This window comes from Drosophila albomicans, chromosome 3 (genome assembly GCF_009650485.2).
Source record: "Drosophila albomicans strain 15112-1751.03 chromosome 3, ASM965048v2, whole genome shotgun sequence".
Lineage (NCBI taxonomy): Eukaryota > Metazoa > Arthropoda > Insecta > Diptera > Drosophilidae > Drosophila > Drosophila albomicans.
In genome coordinates this window covers 7,846,836-7,869,864 of record NC_047629.2, presented here as the reverse complement: position 1 = coordinate 7,869,864, position 23,029 = coordinate 7,846,836, and the positions used below count along the sequence as shown (strand labels likewise).

Below are 23,029 nucleotides of genomic sequence, written 5' to 3'. Positions count from 1 at the left end.
TAACATTTCAATATAAATTTTTTAGAACGATTTATTTTTTGCCTCAAAATAGGCTTCAATTTCAGTGATAACCTCTTCTTTCCTACGAAATTTTTTACCGGCGAATATTTTTTCAGGACTGCGAACTTCCAGAAGTCGCTGGGAGCCTAATCTGGCGAATACGGTGGATGTGGGAGCAATTCGAAGTTAAATTCATGTAGTTTTGTCACTGTCATTGAATCATGAACACATTCTTGTTGATGGTCAAAAGTGAGCAAACGCGGCAGCCACTTTGAAGAGAGCTTTCTCATAGTCAAATTTTCATGCAATATTAGGCCAACATGTTCTTTTGATATCTTTACGATGTTAGTTAACTCATGCAAATTTAATTTTCGATCATTCAAAACGATTTTGTGGATTTTTTTTTTATGTTTTCTGGTGTGACCTCCCCATTTGGACGTCCACTGGGGTCTGCATCATCGGTGTCTCTACGACCACGTTTGATTTCAGCAAACCAACGTTTAATTGTTGTTTCTGATGGAGAGGAGTCCCCATAACACTATTTAAACCAAAACTGTGCTTGAATGGTATTTTTTCCCATCAAGAAGCAGTGTAAGATTAGAACACGAAATTGCTTTTGATGCATTGTTTTGAAAATAGCAAAAGTAGTGTCACTCTTAGCTCAATAACTTACAAACTAATGAATAGAATATCATGAAATTTTAGCAGCTGTCTTCTGAAGGATTGTATTAACTGAAAAAAAGGTGACTGCAATAAAACTAGCGCCACCTGTATGTAAGGCCCGGGACTTTTCAGCCCACGTGTTAATTGTATTTATTTGAGTCATTAGTAAAAAGTTTATTCTCATATCACATTTCGTATGCTTTAACTTTACTTTATTATCGTACAATTTATTTGCGTAGCAGTATTTAAGAAGTTATTTTGTATTTTCATTTCACATTTTTATTGCTTGTTGACTAATGCTTGACTTGGGCAGCGTTGTTTTGCCTTATTGTTAACCCCAATAAAAAAGCGAAACAAATTAATGAAACATAAGTCAAACCGGCAGTCAAACAGCAAACAAATATAAAATGCCAATCAAATTCTCGTATCTCGCCTGATGATGCCAGACAAACCGGCAACAATCCGATCCTGAAATGTTTCGTTTCCCCCATCCAAACAAAATGGCGTTTGGCCTGTTTCCCGTCCACTTCAAAGGCGTCGCAACGTTGCACAGTCAATTTGCGTTCGAGATTTATAACCGGTACAATGCGCTGCCTATAGAAACAGCTTCCCCTCCGTCTCACTCTAGCTCACTCTTGGCTTCACTCATGCCGGTTAACGCTTCACTGGCGACGTGTCCTTGAAAAGGACCCGTTGAAGCTGGTTCGTGGGATGGTTTTTGGTTCGGCTCGACGGGCCGCTTGCCATAAATATTTTTTGCTCGATCAAGTGTACTAATTTAATGTGTTGCCATGGCTATATGCTGAATCGATGACTCGACTGACTCGACTGACTTCGACTCCGGGCGCTATCAACGCTGGCAGGACATTCAAAACAAGATTTATGACAGGCGTGCGCCAGCCAGCCAGCCAGCCTCGAGGTTGGGGCAAGTTGTAAGTTCGAAGGGGTGGCGAGCAGAGAAGCAGAGACGGGAGCGGGCAGGGACAGTAACAATAAAATGAAATCAACGTTACGAAACAAGAGAAATGACAACGTTGCTAAATGGTCTTATCTGCAGAACACTACGAGTACGTGTGTGCGGGGGCGTTTGAGGAGAGAATCGTGAGGGGTACAAGGGGAGGCAAAGTTTTTTGATTGTCTGCGCTCTGCGCTACAAAAATGAAACTCGACTTGAGCATTTTTAGGTCGCAAATTTGATTAATGTTATGCCGCTGTGACGTGACGAACGAGAGTCGTGATTTGGTGCAGCGATTTATATTGTATCCCATCAGCAACAAGCGGACTTTGCAGCACAACAATGTCGAAAAGTCTATAATGACAATGGTTGAATGATGATCCCAAAAGCAGCGTGCAAGAAATGTGGCGGTGGGGGAAGGTGGGAAATTGAGATTAATTAAACATGCAAAGTGTATATTTAAAGCAGAATTAAATAAAAATATCTACGTGAAATCTTTCTTTCTTTCTTTCTTTCTTTAATCTTTTATTTCCACTCAGTTTTCTCTGGCTTTTGTGCTTGAAAAACAATGCCCAGGTGTATAGTAGAGTAGTTCTCTTAAGACTGTGACACCTTCATTGTAGTTGTCAGAAATTGCCTGCTGCTCATCCTGCTGCCTGCTCGCTGCTGCCCACGCCACGCATCTTGTGTTAATTATATGTCCTGTGCAAGTTTGTGCGCATTTGTCTTTATTATAGGTCGGTTCACCTCTTGCCTTGTGCCTGACTACCTGGCAACGGCAAAGGCAAAGGCAACAAGGCCATCTGCCTGTCGCCTTTATTATCATTGTTACGCTTCTGTTGTTGCCATTGCCGTAGCTGTCGCTCATTGCTTTTGTTTTTCTGCACTGACATTCAGGCAAACACACAAACAGAAGAAGCAGCCAGAGGCAGCATCATAAGCCATAAGCGCCCCCACAAGCAGTGGCATAACTTTCGAGATCCAACAATACATCATGTATGCAAAATGATGTATGCATGTAAATGGCAGCGGAGAGTAGACGAGTGTGAGCCAGGGTTGGGGATGCTGATGCTGATGCTGATGGTGATGGTGATGGTGATGGGGAACAAGTGTTGCGAATTAGGCCAAGGAGAAGCATTAATAAACGCATTTAGTGGCACATGCGGCGTATGCGCAACGCCAAAGAAAGGACTACACGCATACACATACGCACACACACACAGACGCACAGAGCGTAAGCTTAGATAATAGCACAAACAGGATGATGATGTGGGCGACACATGCAGGCTTATAATTTGCACGTGGCACTGTGGCAAGTCCCCAACCCAACCTAACCCAACCCCAGCCCTTTCCTCCCACTCCTCAAGCTGTACTTATTGTGTCACTGAGCTTGACATACTTTCCACTTAGGCTGCCTTCACTTTTATATGTGTGTGGGTGTAAATGCGGTGTCTTGCAAGTTTATCATTTGCAGTCTTAGTTATGCATGTTGCTCCGTTTGCTACGTTTGCTGCGACGCCAGCAACAGCATCTATGTAGACTGAAAGTCATCCGCAGTCCCATTTTTATCCCCATCCCAATCCTTTCTCTGTGCTGTTGACTCTCGAGTTGCTTGCTCAGTTCTCGAGCGACTCAAGGCGAGGCGACATTAGTCGTAATATGTCAGGCTGTTACTTTTACTTGCCTAGTTTTAAGTCTTTTATCTAAGCAGCACGCTGCACACTTTTCATTGCATATCTTGAGGCGCTCTGAATTCAGTTTGCCGCATGTCACGTTTGTAGTTCATTTGCGCTTGTTGCTCGCTTGTCACAAACTTTGCCACGCTATGTAATCCTCTCACTCTCTACAACTAAACCATTATAATCAATGTTTATAGGCCAACACACACACACACACAAACACAAATCAAGTATACGCCCCGTTGCTGTTGCTCTTGCTATTGCCTTTCCCGCTGGCGCATAATTAACGTATAAATTACGAATAGTGTGACGTTAATAATTCGGCGTTAATAGAATTTCCCGCTATTCCGGCCATTTTCATTTGTTTATTCGCACGCACAGCAGCAGCTGCCTCGCTGACCCAAATGGCTAAACGCCTGACTGCCTAAATTATCGATAATCAATGGATTTGGCTTTTATTGTATGTTATTTACCCGCTGCCCGCACATTCACACACACACACACATATATATGCATAGGCGAACATTGCTCATACGCCCCATTGTGCGCATTGTTTGCGTGGAAATAAAAGTTTATCTAAATAATACAAACATTCATTTTGGGCTTAAATGCATCAGTGACATTTCTATTGTTTCATTACCTGTTTCAACTAGAATAGAAAAACCTGCCGCTGCCGAGGAAATTTTAATTAAACACTTAACGCCCTTTGGGGTGGAACACGAGTTGTCCAATTACGGCTGGCTTGCAAACCCTTTTGAGTTGTTTATTAAAATGCTCGACACATGCTCATTAAAAACAACTCAAAAGTCATGTTCGACCCGGCCCAACTCGGCCTGGGTTGCTGCTGTCAGACATTTTGTAAGCATTTAACTGCAAAATCATGCGACAAACTATAAACCAACAGAACCACAGACGACTACGAACAGCGCCCACAGTACATAAACCCATCTGCCGCCCTTCCGCATACATGTGTATGTGCCACAGAAAGAGAGAGATAGAGCGAGAGAGAGGCGTGTCCGACAACTGGGAAACAACTAATGAGACACAGACATAGTGCGAATGCGAGTGCAGGAAAAGTTGTCTTTGGGCATTCAACATTCCGCTTTCCACATTCCACATTCGAATGCCAAATACAAATAAATAGACATTAAAAAAGCGAGACAACAGTAATAAACAGTTGAGAAAGCAGTCCAACAACATCAACAACAACAACAGCAGCAACAGCAGCAACAGCCAATGGAGACCCAACAAATGGCACAAAATTGCAGAGGTTGACGTTTAATTTGCCACTTTTATTAACAGCGCTCATATTAGGGACTCATTTATCAGTCCGCCGGTTTGCTCCAAAAAAGCAAAAATGAAACACACACACACAAACACCGACACCAACACCGTTAGACGCAACACACATAGACACAGTGAACATAGAGTACAAGCTTGGATGGGAGCTCAGCCCCCAGTCCCAACATGAAACTGTGTAACAGTTGTGGGAATTATTTAATTTAGACACTGCGCCAGACCTCTTGCAATGCCAATGGCCATTGGAGACTGGGAGGCTTAGCAGCATAAGGCACAGTGGTCAAAATATCACAATTAAACCGAAATAAAATGCAATGAAAAAACTTTAAATACCTGCGAAATAAATGTATAATTTGTGGGGGAACGTTACAGCATGTAATATAACTAGTTGATAAAGTAAAATGTTATATGAAATTATAAAACATAAACGAAGTATTATTGAGTGTGAAAAACAAAACCAAAAACAATGGAAATTATATTTGAAATGTTTCACCAATCACGCTTTTATTTATTTAATTTAATTGAAATGTTTTGCTGTTAACAGTTTTGTTTTTCACAGTTACGTTAAAGTGTTGATTTATTTTTACGGGTATTATCAGTTTTTGTTTGATTTTACCTAATCAATTATGAAATTGCACACAATAATTTGAATTCAAAATAAATTTAATTTATTCGCAAGTGTTATTAATATTTTATTTATTTAAAAGGCTTAATTTCTTGGAATTATTTCAAATAATTTAGTAACATTGGATGTTGCTTGATATTATCAGTTTACCACAAGTATTTTTTATGATAAATAAGGTAAAGTAATGAAAAGCAAGACAATGTCCTTCCTCAATAGAAAAGATATGGAAATTTAAAATGTTTGTTGTCTTTTATGGATTTTAGTATATATTTTTTATAGAATTCACTAATTTGTATTGTCCATTGTATGCTCTGTTGAATATCTGGTGCTGGCTAGGGAGCTGCTGCTTAACTGCCAAGTTTTTTGCACTCTCATTCCGACGCCAAGAGCAGAGTGCAGAACAGAGTAGAAGAGAAGAGAAAAGAGCATACGAGAGCCGGGCAGAGCGGTGCTCGAGCGTTCCTAAGCTATTGCTTTGGGCAGAGAGCTAGCTAAATTAATGACAATGACTGTGAGCGCTAGTCAGGGAATGAGAAGTGGAAATGGCATTGAGATTGGGGAGGGAAATGAGAGTTGGGGGGGGATGGATGCTTTGGCGTCATGTACCCACTGATTGTTCTGTGCTATGTTGTTGCCACTTTGTTTTTGGTTGCTCCATTCGTTGTTGCTATTATTATTGTTTGTTGTATTTTTGCACTGACACATGACAGAGCGTTTCATTTGTTCGTGCGGAGGCATGACAGTGAAGTCGACTCGAATGCCTGGCAACATTGGAGCCAAGTGCTTGCGCCATGGATTGCATTGTAAAAACGCAGGGCAAAAGTCTGGCAAAACTCCGAGCTGTTGAGATAAATTATGTGTAATCGTGCGGCTGGGAAATATATTTCTACGATATATGAAGTTATGAAGTGTCGGCGGCAATTGCAACTCCAAACGTTCCCGATTTAATTGAGTTCCGTGTTTCGGTCTGACTAAGAAGAGGTCATGTGCCTAACCATTTAGCAGCAGGCATTAGACTCGACACGCCACAAATACTTGGCCATCAGATATACACGCAGACACACTCACACACACACACACACTGCTTAAAGCGGTTAACGCGTCGCTTATAAGCACATTTTCGAATCCCAAGCATTTGCTGCTCAGCCATTCAACCAATAGCCATGGGCATATGTAATTGAGCTCCATGCACGTACACCAACAAGTAGACAGACAGACAGACGGAAAGAGAGACAGATAGACAAACAGACAGTCGGACAGTCGGACAGATAGATACATAGATGGGCATTCATCACGGACAGCAGATGAACCAAGTTTGTATTCAAGTGCATGTTGCTGACTAATTTGCCGGACAGCCTCATAAATGGATCGCGGTTGCTCGGGGGGCAATCTAATGCCCATCTAATTTGACTGGCACAGCACTGGTCGAGCAATTGAGTTTGCGGTTTCCACGTTTTAACAGCTAATCAACATGGGCTTAAAATAGCGAGAACAGCTCTCGATGAGCCAGTTGAATGTAAATAGAAAATTAATGCAAACCAGCAATGCAATCCCTTCAAATACAAGATAATACAACAGGATAACTCCATAATGATTTAGCATTACATTTAGTTAGGACCTTAGCTCTTAAGTCAAATGTTTCATATAATTAATTAATAGATGTTATCTTCAGACTTGTTTATAGACAAGTAATATTAAATAACTTAGTGATCTATTGAATACTCAACGATAATTAGGCAATGCATTTAGTTACGATTTATCTTCTTAAGATTCACATTTAAAAATATTAATAAACATTAAAATGGAAAATTTTCAGAGCTGTTTATTGAAAACTTTACGTACAATTATTTAATTAAAAGTTTCTCATTTTAAGAATAATATATTTAAATAATATAATGAATTATCTTTAGAAAATTAAAGTAAAATAGTGTCATAAACTGTTAAAAATACAGTTCTTTGAATTTAGTATTATATTTCAAAAGAATATGCCACGTATTATGTACAGTATATAAAGAGTGAATGTCAGAAACCTAAGCAAACCATTCATCATAAAATTAAACAGCAGATGATTTAGCATAAGAGTTCGATATGATTGTTTTATATAATAAATAGAGAGATGTTAAGAATAATGTTTTCAAAAAATACTTAGCCTCAAAGGGATGACGTACAATATTATTTATAGAAAATAAATTTTAAACAGCTTAACAAATTAGAAAAGGGATTTATGAATGAAATAATGCTATAATTGATTAAAACTATAATGTAATAATAAAAGAAATAATTTTTGAGTCGCTTTTGGACTAGCCTGCTTACTTAATTCTTAATTAAACCTTAATTTCACAACTTTAAGCGAGTAGTACAACTTTTTAGACTATTCCAAGTCGTTCATCTGCTGGGCTTCGAAGACAAATGCCACTGTTTACGTTCATTTAATAAATACCTGAGAATAATATTTCCAAATATTGCTTAAATTAAAGTAAAATATCTCAAGTATCCGTTTAATTTAATATCTTACTCTTTATTAATTTATAAATCTATTTAGTTATCATTATAGAATTTTAAAATATTCTTATAAATAAATTTTCAAATTATTACTTAACCTCAAAAGCGATTCTGTACAATCATGTTTAAAGAAAATGAATGCGAAATAGCTTTGAAAAACCAATTCAATACAAGATCATATTCCTCGATGATTTAGTATCGTGTTTCATCATTATTTCAGAACATGATACTCAATAGTATTGCTCAAGATACGTTCCTCTTACTTCACAGGAAGTATATGGAAGGACACTTAACATGGCGCAGGAATATCAGAAAGAAATCAAATACTTAACTGATTGGTGGTAACAATTGTTGCATGCGAACATAAAAAGTCGTCTCAGTTTTATAGTCAGAAGAAGTAACACATCGTAAATGGAGCACAACACACACTAAATGAAATATTTATGTGTGCCCCCCCGCCCCTCAGCTGCATATACATTTCTGAGTAGTACATATAGTACATGTGTGTGTGTATGTGTGTGGGTGTGTGTGTGTGGGTGTGCAGTGCACATATTTGCTATACATTACGCACACATTTCGCTTTTGTTGTGCTCTTGTGTGTGTGCGTTTGTTTTTGTTTGCTTTGCTCGCCGGCATTTTCTTTGCTGTTCTTAACCCATTCCAAGCAGAAATGTGTTGCGGTCTGGTTTTATTTTATTTGAGCAGAAATAAAAAAAAAACTCTGCTGCATACTTTGCTGCGCACTTTGAGGCCAGCGGCAGTTTTCTCTCCTCGTCTCCGTCTCTCTCTCTCTCTCTCTATCTGTCTACATCCGTTCTCTTCTGCTACTGATTCTGTTTCTCATATATTCTTAATATATTAGCTAGCAAAATATTATATTATCCACATTTATATGTATGCGAAGGCTGCTTTTATATGTGCATGTAAATTTTATTTGTTTTTTACGAGCGCATAAATCAAAGAAAATTGTTTTTTATATATGCGATGTACGATGCTTATATGAAAAATATATGCGCTCCCTTTTCGACGCTTGGCTATTCCATATTTTATAGTATGAATATGCTGGTCGACCTTTTTCATTTCGTTTTGCCAACAGCATTATTTGGCAAAAGAGTTGCATGCCGCATGGAATTCCAGTTGATTTGTGCACCAGAAAAAAACTCACTCACAATATTGAAAGCCACCATAAAAGTGCAGACAACCAACAGTTAATTAAAAACCATATTTGCTACTGCATTCGGTCGGATCAATTTTGAAATGTTGAAATCTGTGCGGCCCACTTCAATCTCGGCAAATATAAAATCAATGTACAAACAAATAAACATATACACAGTAGATATGTGTGTACAAAACAAACGCCTTGGGGCCTAATTTTTATTTCCAATTTGATGCCCTGCGTTGCTTTTTGCTGTTCTCCCTCATTTTTTTGCGAAACTGATTTCATTAATTTCTAATGCTATCAAAAAATATACAAACAACAGCCTCGGGCTATATGCACAGCCAGAAAATACACCAATGAGCATGGACTGCGAACAAAAAAAATTATATTATATATTTGGACCGAAATACTATACATACTTACGTATACAGCAAAAAAGGGAGCAATAAATATTCGCAAGGCAAAAGGCAGGCAACAAAAAGGCACACAAAAGAGGACCAACAAAAAAAAAGTGATTTTAAACAATAAAACAAAAAAAATTACAAAGCGCTTGGACGAAATACAGATAAAAAATAAGTCATCAGTGAAAATAAAATAAGAAATAATACAAAGCGAAAGACTTTTGATGAAATTTTCATTTGGAAATTCCTTGCGTAGCAATTAAGTCAAAATGCTACTTATAAGTCCCTCTCTCTTTCTCGCTGAGACAATGCTCAGTGATGATTTGTTGTGCTCTTTATGGTAGAGCCTTTCTTTTGCTCGGCATTTTGGCTTTTCACACAGCAAATTCATTTAGCAGTCTAATTTGTGCATTCTAATAAAAGGCGACTTTCGGGCTAATTTGTTTATGTGTTGCGCTCTTTAATAAGAGATTCTTGGGAATCTTGAATTCACTTGAATTTTTGCGAAAGCTCGAAAAAATTGGCAGAGTAAATGCGTTTATGTAATTATTTTTACGTGAGATTCTCGGACGCCTTTTATTCACACACACACTTTCGCAGTCTCTTCTTTATTCTCAGTCTCAGGCTCATTCTCATTAAATTCATTGGGTTATCTTGGGTTTACCTTTTGGACTGAACTAAACGCTGGCTCCGCATTTCGTCGCCGAGTCAGCAACTGCAAACGCATTACCCGATGCCATTCACAGATAAAAGTAAAAGCAGCGACACGAAAACGAGCATTACTTCAATGAACTGGTTACTGAAACTCACACACACACACACACACACACACACAACGATTTTTTGGCACCCCTTTTTTATGCAACAATCTAGAAAGAAGCTGGCCAAAATCAGAGGACAGAGCACAAAGAGCCATCGGTAATGGCCAAGGGAGGCGACACCGAATACGAATACGAGACGTTGATCAGAGGCCCGCATAAAAGCCACTTGAAATGCAGACTGGCCTCTCCCAAAAGTCTGTGTTGCCTCTTTAAGTATCTATAAAAGGAAAATGTTTATAGAAAAAGCGTTCCACTGACTTGATTTGTGCATTAAAGATATGTGTTTATATGGCATGTCTGTTCCTTTTTTTTTTACATACTCCTCATCGTACCTGCCTCCTTCTCCGCAACTCGAATTGTGCCTTTTTAGCTGGTGACATAAAATGTAGGAAATATGCCCAGGCAAAAGCCAAACGACTCGCATAGTAGATACTTATGGACTTGACATTATAGATACACATACTCGTAATGTTATGCGAAAGGGTAACAGAGCCACAATGGCCACTAAAACTTGACAGTTAAGAGCTTTTGGGGCCATGGTTAATAGCAGTAGTTTCCTACTTCAGTTCGAGTCAATGTGTCTCCAACTAAGTTTTTAGTGCAGCTTATGCTGCTGACATCTGTATTCATATTCGTCGTAAATATGTTTTTTCAACAATTTCGAAATTTCAATTTTATTTCTTTTGCTGCGTAATTAAAATCATTCAATCGCAACGTCAACAGCTGACTCAGTTCCAGGACTGGGATGGCAGAAGGAGAAGGAGGAGGAGGAGAAGACCTCAGTGGATTACAACGAAATTAAATTAAATACAAAAATAATTTGCTCAAAATCAGGCAGACATTGAGCAAATGATTTTTGTTTCTCTGTTCTCCGTTCTCCGCCTGGCCGAGAAAAGCACTTTCAATAATTGCCACTTTGGCGCACATTAAAGTCAACTTACCCAACGATTGACTACTGCATGAGCCCCGCCCATAGCTGTCCTAGCCCGCCCCTTCTTGCTCTCGCTCTGATGTCCCTACATAAGGCATAATCATTATCGTTACAGTTTATTGCACATTAAAAGTGCGCCAAGGCGACCAACTCGGCCGAAGCGGCACGGCCCCTTTACTTTTATGCCGAGGCCGAAGCCAAGAACAGCAGCAACAACAACAAGAACAACACTTGGCAGCCTTACATAAAGCAAATGGCTATAAAGCGAAACAAGGATGCTGAAAAAAATAAAGAGCAAGTCTTGACCGTCGTAGACCGTAATTGTCGCCATGTTCACAGAGTTTCAGGATACCGCCTTTTGTTCGAATTTACACATGAATAGTTGTAGACCTCCCGCCAGGCGGTAGACAGTTTAAATTTTATTTAATTGTAGATGAATTTTGGTGCTTAAGCCGAGTCGAGTCGAGTGGAGTCCATTCTTTGATTTCACGTTCAATTGTACTCGAATTTTTATTTTTTTTTGATTTTTATTTCACATTTTTACTTCTGATTTTATGACATGGTTTTATAGCACCTTCGGGAGAGACGCGAACGTTAACAATTAGCGCGCCCTTGACTTGAATATGATTTAGAATTTTGTCAGTATTTACGCTTATTTGAATTTTATGCTAGAGAAATGCCTTGGGAGAAAGACTTTGACATAAATATCAGCTGTTTAAGGGGTTAACAATCCCATGGTGTTTTATTTTATGGCTCATGATTCTGATGCGAGCAAATTATGCAAATGATTTGCATTTAGCTGAAGCAACATTTTTATTGTGTTTTTCTTGCTCTCAATTTTTACACTCTCCTTGTTATTATTTTATTTTCCAAATATTGACAAGATTTTTATTTAAATTATTATTGTCAGTTGTTGCCAATTCCTTTGCTTTGACTCTGAGTTTGACTTCAGTCGCCTCCCACACTTCGCTGCCTCTCCTTCTGTGCACATTTTTGTCAATTCGGCAAATGTTACCATTGTCAACTGAACTTGTCTTGCCACGTCCTGAGTCGCTTTTCTATTTTACTTTTTCATTTTCTCTCTCTCGCTTTTTCCTCTCTGCTGCTGTCAACTTTGTCACTGAGCAGTGCCACTAATATGAAAGCAAATTTGCATAATAATTTTTGCCAGCAATCTTCTTTTTTTTCGTTGGTCTCTTTAAAATTGAAATTGTAATACAAATATGCAAGATTTGTCAACGTTGTTGCATTGTTTTCAATGTTTAATTAAATGTAATTACTTTAAATAGCAACTTTAATTAAATGCATTTAACACAGTTGTTCATTTTTTCTGTTTGCATTGACAACTGCAGCTGTCACGGCAAAGAACAAAGTCAACTGTGTTTTGCGGTCGCTTCGTAGGATTCGAATTGCGATGTGTCGGATGTGTGAAATGAATATAATTCAATTATAAGTAATTAAACAAAATGTACAAAAAGTGAGTGTATAATTGAAAATGACAATACGAGAGCTGCAAACGCTTCTAATGATTTATGAAATGTTGCGTTTAATGGACTGTGTCTGGGCAATTAAAACGAAAACGTCACATGCATTGATACTTGAGCTCATTTATTTACACACCTTGGTGTGTTGTGTGTTCCTTTCGATCGCTTGCCAATAAAAATAATTGGCTATAAATGCGCTAAAAGTCAAAACAACGCCCGCCAATTGTTGAGCTCTGCTGCTGTAGATGGCATTGCTTTTAATTAATGAAGGCAACAGCAGCGAGTGGCAAGTGGCACTTTAAGTAACTCCCACACACGCACACACACACACATGCTGCTGCTATTTTATGACTTTGCTTGGCAGCTGTGAATGCCATCATCTAATGTGGCACTGCGAGTATTTATGCTACCTTTGGCTGTCGCGTTCGCAGTCGCTGCTTTCAAGTGCGTTGAGTTATAATTTTATGTGCCATTAATTTGCCACCGTAGACAACTTTTGCAGCCACACACACATCTATTCACATATGTGCACACATTTAATGCATTTTAAGCATGCGTATGTGTGTATGAGACTGTCAGCTAATGAGCCTACTCTGTATTTAAGCCCTTCCTCTCTCTCTCGCTCTATCTGTATGTTAGTTGTAATGAGTTTTATTGTTGGTGTTAGTCTGGCTGTTGTTGTTTTGTCTGGGCCAATGTTGACAAGCCAAAACTTTAGCTATTTATAGTGTAGTACACAACGCGTTGTCGCTTTTAATGGCCACTTTGCTGTCGCGCTCTGCAATTAACGTTGATTGCATTTTTATAGGCCCCCAAAAAACAAACATAGTGTAGCACACAATTAGCTTAAAAACTGACCCTTTTTAGGAATTTAAGTAAACACACTCGAAGGGAGAATCGAAATTTAATCAAACTATCCAAACAAAATACATTTTTGTATTATTATTCGAGTTGATTGCAAAATATGTTGCGTTTTCTTTTCCAATTAAATTCCAGCGCAATATTCATAGCATGCAACATTGTTCAGCTGCTGGCTAAGAGTATCCAGTTATCCACTTTTCAAATGAAATTTGAATACAAAATGGCTCTGTTTGCATATGAGAGAATTAATCAGAAAAATCGAATTGAATATTTGTAGCCATTGAACTTACTATATTTCGAGTTTGTGTGTATCACATGCAGTGCAATTAAATCGTCAAAATATTTGCACCCAACAGGCGATTCATCTGCATTCATTGCCATGCAATTTTCAAGAACATTCACTATTATAGTTTTCCTTTTATTGCCCCAATATTATTGCTTCATGTTCGCAGCATAAAATTGCCTGAGCACACAGTTATACACACTTTACTTTATATGTATATACATATGTATACGGCGAGTGTGTGCGTATAATAAACAGCAGACATCGGAGTACGTAAGGATATAGCTGTATGTCAGCGTGTGTGTGAATATCTCCTTCCTGGCGCGATGTGTGCATAAAGTTTGTTCTGCTTGCTTATTACTCGCATGCGAATATCCTTTTGGAGCTGCACTTCCTGAAGACCCCGGAATGGAGACGTTGCCTTGCCAGCTACTTAAAATTTACGATAGTCGCATGTCTGACGCGCTCTTCACTCTGGCTTAAAGCTTAAACAGAACTTCAGAGCCAACGAACGAACGAATGAGTCGAATATTTAAACAGACCGAAATTCAATGCCATTGAAGTGCACTCGGAATATATTTGATATATTTGATGCAGATTAAGCAGAAAATTGTATCGAATTTCTCTGCTCATTGGTCGATTGATTTTTGTTGTTGGTGTCGTCGCTCAATTTACGTATAAATTGCGTTTGAGGCTGAGTGAAAATCTCTAATTAGCTAATTGCTCTAATTAAATGCTTTGCCAATGTCGGCATTTCGTTTTACTAAACGCAAGGATAATGTAAATTCCGCCAGCCACTCTCAGCACTTTCTATGTTACCATGTGTGTGTATGTTTGTGTGTGTGTGTGTGTGTGTGCCATCATCATCGGGACATCCATTATTGCGGTCGCCAGGCTGAAGCCTAATGGCAAATCGAACATATTTGCATATGAAATGAGCGAGAAATCGAAACATGGCGTCAGCCAGCCACGAGCTACAACGAAAAATCATGCGAAGCGATTTCCGGCAAATACATTATATGTGCGTTTGTGTGTGTGTGTGTGTGCGTGGGTGCTGTGAGATAACCCGCATGTGACTTTGCTTAGTTAATATGCAAAATTGTAAGAGATCATAATAACTGTTTATGCGTTGACTTCTTCCGACTGATTTTTCAATTAAAATAAAGTACATAGCGTACAACGAGTCGTATGAGTTATATTTTGTGTGATCTATTTTAAAGCGCAATTCAAAGAGGAAATTATATGAAACCCCAAAGGTCCGCGAACAGCCTTTTCTTCGGCTGAGCTTAATTACAAAATCAACGACGGCTGCCAAATGCAAGAAAAATACTTTACAAATTTTAATAACTTTGTTTGCCCGGGCAACAAGACCGAAATTGTTGAGCCTAAGAAATGCAAATTAGTTTACAAGTGATTTAAATAAGATACAAAAAGTGACGAGGGACCAGCAACAACAATGCACAGAAGAAAAAAAAACAGAATCGTGACCAAAAGGGCTGCTAACAACTTTTTAGGTGCGAGCGCAAATAAAGAAAACCATTTCTAAATGTTGTGAAAGTAATGTAAAAGTTCAAAAACGATGGCGAAATAAGAAATGCCGAAATGTATAATTAAAAAATAAATAAAATTAGGAATGAGATCACTTTCAAAGTTATTATTATTATTATGAGAATCAGCTGAGAATATAATTGTAATTTGATGTGCATCACAAAGTCCTTAAGATTTAATTCACTTTTAAAATGGAGCAAAATCGCTCAAGAATATTGAAGAGTTGATGAGTTGTCTTAGCTTGATTGTAATCTCACACTTTAAGCAAAGCCCAGACAAAGGCAAATGCATTAATGATGCGAAATTTAAGAGCTGGCCAAAAATAACACAGGCAAATGCCAAGTGAAAGGAAATTGTAAAGAGCAAAGAGTCGGAAAATAAGCCAACCCCAAAAAACATAACTCAAAAACTGGCTGGCGCCCGAAAAGAAATCCACGAATGTAGGCAAAAACAAAAACCCTTAAAAGCAAACCCAGAACAAAACAGAACAGAACAGAGCAGAGGAAAAAAAAGAATAAGATAAAATTAGCATAAAAAAAGGATTTGCTCGCTAATTTCACTTTAATGTAAACGCGGCGACTGCGACGATGACGTCGCCGCCATTACATCACTTTTATCTCACGCTCTCCCCTACTCCCCCTCTCTATATATTTCTTCTTCTATTCGCCCGCTGTGCTGCCTTTGTCTTTTATTTATAGCATTATTAGTGGCACTAAGTAAAAGATCGCAGCATTTTTTCTTTGCCTTTCCACTTTTCATTCTCTGCACTCAGTGCCTCAGTCACCCCTCATCACTTGCCACGACGCGACTTGCCACTTGCCACTTGGTGCCGTCTTAAGCGTTAGCTTTGGCTTTCACTTTGGGTTTAGCTCTAGTGATGGCTTTGGCCTGCCCCAATAACAAAGTGCTAATGCCCCACGCTAATTATGCATCATTTGTTCTTTTCTCTCTCTCTCTCTCTCTCTCTCTTTTTTCTCGTTGTGTACTTTTTCTTGTTTTTTGCTGCTGTCACATCAACTCATCATTGTGTCTCTCCTTTATTCTTATGTTTTCAGGTCCGCCCGTACTCTCGGAATCCATAATTGGCACCCTAGGACGACTGCCCTGCAATGTGACGCCGCCCATCTATGAGGATCGTGTTGCTCTGGTCATCTGGTACAAGGTTGGACTGAAAACTCCCATCTATAGGTGAGTACGAGAAAATATTTTAAATATAAGAGAAAGCCTTTGGAAATTAGAACGAACGAATGAACTGATTAAGTTCACCACTTTTCTTCAGTTTTTATGCCAGCTACCCATAGGGTAGAAGGGTATTATAACTTTGTGCCGGGGGGAAATGTATGTAATAGGCAGAAGGAAGCATTTCTGAGTGTCAAACCGAGACGATATAGCCATGTCTGTCTGTCTGTCCGTCCGTATGAACATCTAGACAAAGATATAAAGATATAATATTCGACAGCACTTGTTATGTTTGCACGCATATCAAGTTTTTCAAATTTTTGGAAAGCACGCCCCCACAAATTGACAAAACTCGAAAAACAAGCTTAATTTTTAAAATAAAGTTGCGGATCATGATAAAGATAATAACAACTATAGTCTCAATGATTACTAAGAATTTGATTGGGAGCGGATAGAAATTGTAGAAGTTATTAAAGAAATATGTCAAATTTCGCTTAATGCATTCGAGTCTAAGCTGCTTTGACTGACAACCGTGTATATTAAGTACTCTATTTAATAAATATATTAAACATAGACTCTGGTATATTTCTAGTATTTTTATGGTATATTATTTGGTATAATTAACGAATAATACCGCATTGTTTTACATTTATTCAAAATGTGATCATTTGATCATTAATTTATCCCTGTTCAGTTGTTCACTTTTCATCTTTAGTTTACTGTTGTTCAGCTGTTCACCATTGATCCTTAGTTCGTTCCTGTTCATACAATCCATTTTTAAAATATTGTTTTTTAGCGGACTCTTGTCTTGTACTAAGTTACGGCTAGTTGAACTAATTTAGTAATTTAGTGCATAATTTACATTTGTTTTGTGCCCTTAAAATTTCACATCAAAATACAAAGCTGGTAAGCTGATATGAAATTATCTTTGTTTGAGAACTAAAAACGATTTCGAGCAAGGAACGAAGGGAACAAAGTGCAATAAAGAAATCGAATGACCTAGTTCTGTTATCAAAAATGAACAAACGAACTTAACACTTGTATCAAGGAAAAGAAGATTAGAATACGGAAGGTCTATGAAAACAACTATGACAATTGTTGGTTATAAAACTTCTCCCCCATTACAAATCAATCGAATATTTGTTTCTTTTGACAGCTCTGATTCAGCAGCAAAACATGTCAGTGTCATTCCTCTCATTTCTGAACTGCTTCTTCAATTTAAGCTTTTGTGTCAAGTGCAGAACCACCAAGCATCCCACAATAATTTCAACGACCACAGACACACACACACACACACACATACTTGCACATGTAGAGGTCCATAAATAAACAAAATTGATTACCACAGACAAGTTTTACGTACTCAACCCTCTCGCAACCCTCTCAAACCCAGCAACTGGTTGAGTAGACAACTTTGAGGGAATCTCTGGGTTGGGTAAATGGAATCTGCACATGTCAGTTTGGTGTTTGTTTTTTTTTTTTTTTTTGGGGGGGGGGGGGGGAATGGGTGAGAAGGGGGAGGGAGGAATGGCACTTTTTCATTTTGATTTAATGTCTGCTAATTAAGCAATTTTTTGCATGTTTTCTGGGGGGCTGCTCAACTGCAGCCATTAAATTAGCATAACTAGAAAATTATACACAGAGACTGGGTGGCAATCAGGCAATCAAGGAGGTGATGGTCGGGGGGACAGTCAGACGAGCCTCTTTCTAAATTGAGTAAAGTTTTTTGGGGGGCTTTCCATAGCTATGCAGAGAGGAAGGACGACCTGGAACCTCAAGGTTACATTTACAGCAGAAAAACTTTTTCAATTATTCATGTCGAACATTATGGCATTGTAGTTGTTGCCAGAGAGACTTTTGGTTTTTGTTTCTTATAGATACGAATATGTCTGCATACATCAAAGGAGCAAAACTTTAATTGGATTTGTTAGACTCGGACGCATACATGCGGTCGTCTCTCTCTCTGTCTTAATACTATGTATGTAGTATAGTAAATATATATATATCTATACGTATATATGTGTATGTGTCGAGACTCAAAGGGAGACGCTGATTAGCTGATTGCTAGTTAAGGCTGCCAAGCAGGCAGTCAACGCCATTGACATGCGGCTGAAACTAATTGAACTTCAGCACTTCAAGGACTTGCAAATGACTAGAGCGAAAATAGTAATTAGCGTTGCGTAACGACAGTTCAGGCAAGCCAACTTGCAGGCCACGCTTCAACTCTTGTTTGTAATTAAAAACCACTCAGCAAGTAAATTAATCATAAAACACAAAACTTGCCTTTTCCCAATGCCATTCCTATTCCCACTTTTTATACTACTATATATTCTTTTTTTGCCGGACCTGGCCAAATGCTGAAAATTTAATTTACTCCCAGTGAATGCGCATCATTGAGTCAGCTTGAAGTTGGCTGTCCGCAGCTGGCATTTCAATTTAGCATCGATGGATTCGAGTGCGATTTTTATTACCGACTGACATGTGAGCTGCCGAGTTGCGAGCTGCGAGCTGCCGAGCTGCTGCCTCATTATACCATCACATGCTGCGTATTACATAACACACACAGCACAATATGTCTGCAAATCAAAATTGAAATGCAATAAAACACAGACAAGCACTGGCAAGCTGTCAAAGAGCAACAGCATCAGCACCAGCACAGAGCCGAGAGTGGCAGCAAGTTTAATAACTCAGTTGCTTTTCGAGGGTTGCCATGACACAATCTGAAACAATACTGCGGAAGCCGTGAGTTTTTGTATGCCAAAAATGGTTAGTTAACGCTGAGTACACAACAGAAAACCAAAGTTAATCTCTCGTGCTCTTAACGAAAAAACGTTGCATACTTTTAGGCCGTATGTGTAATTCTTGACTTTATGCATTTCTATTGTTATCCTCCGCCGCAAGTTTCAAGCAAAAACAAACTCGATTCCAATTGATTCTAAGAATTCGAAAATAGAAGCGTTGCATTTTACACAACACACAACCAGAACAGAAAAAAGAACATTTTTTGTGCTAATTACCTATTTTTAGGTTGTAAATGTAAATATGGCTTTTCCGTATTTCTGTTGTTGGTCACCTTTATTAGTTCCAGTGATAAATGTATTCGATTTAAATTGATCATGTGTATCCAAAAAGAGAAGCAGTCCCAATATCAATGCTTTGCATCATAAAACCGAAAATCATATTTTATTCATGACGACAAAAAGCATTGCCTACTTTTAGGTTGTTTATGTTATTAATTTAAGTTTTGCGAGTTCGAACTGATTCTGAAAAGTAAAGAAGAGAAGCACTGCCATATCAGGTTATAATTGGAATCATAAATTAAATATTCTTGACCTTAAGTAAAAATTTAAAGTAGAATTTGTCTGCTCACATAATTCTGGCTATACATTTATTCCTCTCTAAGAAAGATCAACAAAAAGTTGGCGATAATACGCAACCTTGTGCAAACTTTTAAAGCCAATTGCCAAACATTCAGCAGAGGGAAAAAAATAAAACTTTAACAACATTGATTGACCGCTGAAATGAGCTCATTATGGTAACTTTTCTAGCGTCCACCGACAAATCCGAAAACAAAAGTAAAAACAAAAAAAGTAAGGCAGAATTAATCAATAATCTACAATTACAAACTAAAACAATAAATTACGGCAATGTGATTGGTTTAAGGGTGAGAAAGGAGGGATTATTAATTCATTGCTGAACCCAATTACCCAGTTTCGGAAAAGTTGAACTCTAGGTGAGAGAGACAGAGGGAGAAAAAGAGAGAGAGAGAGAGAGAGAGCGGCGCTTTGGCAGCTTTAAATTTTGTTTTTTCTTTCCTACTACGTATATATGGAGTACATTTGGCTTTGCTTTTACTCGACGCTATATTTGTTTTCTTCGTTTTCAATTTCTTTCAGCGTCGATACACGCGACTCGAACTTTGCACAGGGGACCCACTGGTCGGATGAAACGTATCGGGAGCGGCTGTCCTTTTACGTGGAAGGACGTGCTGGCACGCTTACCATCAAGTCAACATCTGAGGACGACACCGGCGAGTATCGTTGTCGTGTCGACTTTCAAAAGAGCCCAACACGCAACTCCAAAGTGAATTTAACTGTCATAAGTAAGTATTGAGCACTCCACCATGCAACAGCAGCATCGTAGTGGCAGCAGCAGCAACAGCAGCAGCTTTTGCTGTTGCAATGACATAGTGGCATAATTGAGCAGCTAATTTGTGCAACGACGTTCTCGTATCCTGGGGGCCAGCACTCAACTCTTGAACAAACACATTAGTTACAAAATAAGACGCCAACTGTATGTTCTGCTTTCTGCTTACCATGCCAACCAAGTTTTTCTCAATTTTCTTCTGTCTTTCCTTCTTTTTTTGGTAACTTTTCTTCAGTTTCGCAAACAGCTTTTAAAGTGCCAACTTGGCGAAAAGTTTCCACGTCCTTCGCTTTAAGCTGGATGAGTATAAAAAGTGCAGAGTGCAACTTCTGAATTGAATTTTTGCTATTTAAATGGTTTTCTTTCTATCATTCTGCTGCCGCTTTACGACTGTGTGTACTTTTCTATTTCCTGTTGGTCATACTTTTTTTCACATAGACATTAACGTAGAAAGATTACAAAAGATTAAAACACTTTCTCCGAAGCACGTTACAAAATATAATTGACAATAAGTAATTGAAAATATAAAAATAGATAATGTTACTATTATTCTCATAGTATGTTCTCAAATTTGAAGCAATTTTACAAAATTGAGGAAATAATAATTCAAATTCCATGATGTCCCGTAAATATTTGTAGCTAATTGATTATTAAATTTATGGTATATTCGAAGTAAACATGAGTACCAATTTTAAAATGAAATTTTAAGAATAGTTTTCATTTAAAATTTGCGACCAGAAATAAGTTTTATGTTATAAATTCACGTACACGTAGCTTAAGTGCATTAAACTGTCGGATAGCATCCATTTTTCTTAATTTTATTTTGTGCCCCTTTTTCAATGCCACCTGTGTGGCAAGCTGTGGCAAGAGGCAAGAGGCAAGGAGCAACGCCGTGGCCGCAGCTTGCAATTTACCATTAAAATTTATATAGCTGGGAAAAGACGTTTAGCTGAAATCTACGGCCAGTTCTCGGTCTGGCAATAAAAATATTGTTGGTAAATAGTTGCTGCCGGCGCTGGCGTCGACGTTGACGTCGACTTTGCTGCTTCTGCTTCAGCTTCAGCTGCTAGATGAAGCGTTCAGAGGCATTGGGCAACAGGGCGTGGTTATGTTTTACAAACTTCTTGAGCATGTTGAACATGCAATGCTCTGCCAACTGTGATTGTGTGTGTCTCAGGGAGTTTGCCCTTCTCTGTCTTTGTGTGTGTGAATGTGTGACTGTGTGCGTATGTGCGTGTGCGTGTGTGTTTGCGACATGTGAAGCGTAAAACCATGGCTGGATTTAGAACTTTATACGTCGGTTGGCAAAAAGTTTAAAGAAGATACGAGTATTAGATTAAAAGTTGCCACAGCCCTGGGTGGACAGTTTAGACAACTTGCCACTGCTAATGCGAGCGGTAACAAGACGCTGCGGGTCAACAGTAAAGGAACAGGGATAACGAAGCAGACTACATACAAAAGCGGAGCAGCAAAAGAAGAGAAGAAAAGAGCAGATGAGAAGACAAATGGTGAAAGCAGAAAATAAGAAGATGCCACTAAGTCCTGGACATGTTTTGCAAATTTGCCAGCAAATATGTTGAGCTAAGCGCCAACATAATAGCCATTGCACATAGCCCATTTTCTATTTTCTATCTGCCATTTTCCATTTTCCACTTGCCTTGGCCATCCAGCCAGCCAGCCAACAGCAGCAGCAAGCATTACATGGAAAATGAAAATATTTTCAAGTGAATAATCGGAGCGTGGCGCGTGCCAGCCGAGCAAACAAGTCAAAATAGTGGCAAGTGGGCAAATAAAACAAGCGAATTTGCGAAAATTAAAAGTTTGCTCAACACGTCGCTGGAAATTTACGGCTTTATTTCGCCAGCAAGAACGAGCAAATCGTTCTTTTCCACCACAACCAAGCTGCACTCGTGGTCAGATGAAACGAAGTGGAGGCGAGTAAAAAAATAGAGAAATTACAAGAAGCTCTGCTGAAATTTGAAGCCAGTAATCTTCAGGCTGCACCTGAGTCAGGACTCTAGTCCTTGAAATGCAACATGGCAGGCTGTCAGCCAGGCTGCAGGCATCAGGCTGCCGAGTCGTTCTCGTTCACGTTCTCTTTAATATTTGGACAGCTCTTAAGCCCAAGACCGTCGACAAAGTATGCAAATGAAATGCAATTTAAATATTGATTCAATAGCATATTCTGTTAATGCTCTTTTAATAAGCCAAAAAACTTTAGCATAATCTATTCACAAAAGCTGCTGTTGCTGAAAATCTCTTGTTGAATTGCATTAACTTCTTATTTTTCACAGCTCCGCCCGAGTCAATCATCATACTGGACAGCAAGGGTGCCACCATCATGGATCACACTCTGGGCCCCTACAATGAGGGCTCCAGCGTGAACGTCACGTGCGTGGCCATTGGCGGTAAGTTCATCCTCGACACGTGCCTCCATCCAATATCCACAATCCACCAACCATTTCCACGTTGCGCTGTCAAACGAGTCGACAA

The 23,029-nt window shown here is 38.7% G+C and overlaps 1 protein-coding gene across 7 annotated transcripts in view; it reads left to right on the top strand.

Moving 5' to 3' along the window:
- Positions 1-23,029, top strand: part of LOC117567771 (nephrin) — a 77,702-nt gene that overhangs the window by 32,474 nt on the left and 22,199 nt on the right. For all 7 annotated transcript variants that reach the window (XM_034247967.2, XM_034247965.2, XM_034247970.2 and 4 more), the window contains 3 exons: positions 16,267-16,399; positions 20,287-20,492; positions 22,831-22,944. In XM_034247967.2, the coding sequence (XP_034103858.1) occupies positions 16,267-16,399; positions 20,287-20,492; positions 22,831-22,944 (453 nt within the window). The remainder of the gene's footprint in view (positions 1-16,266; positions 16,400-20,286; positions 20,493-22,830; positions 22,945-23,029) is intronic.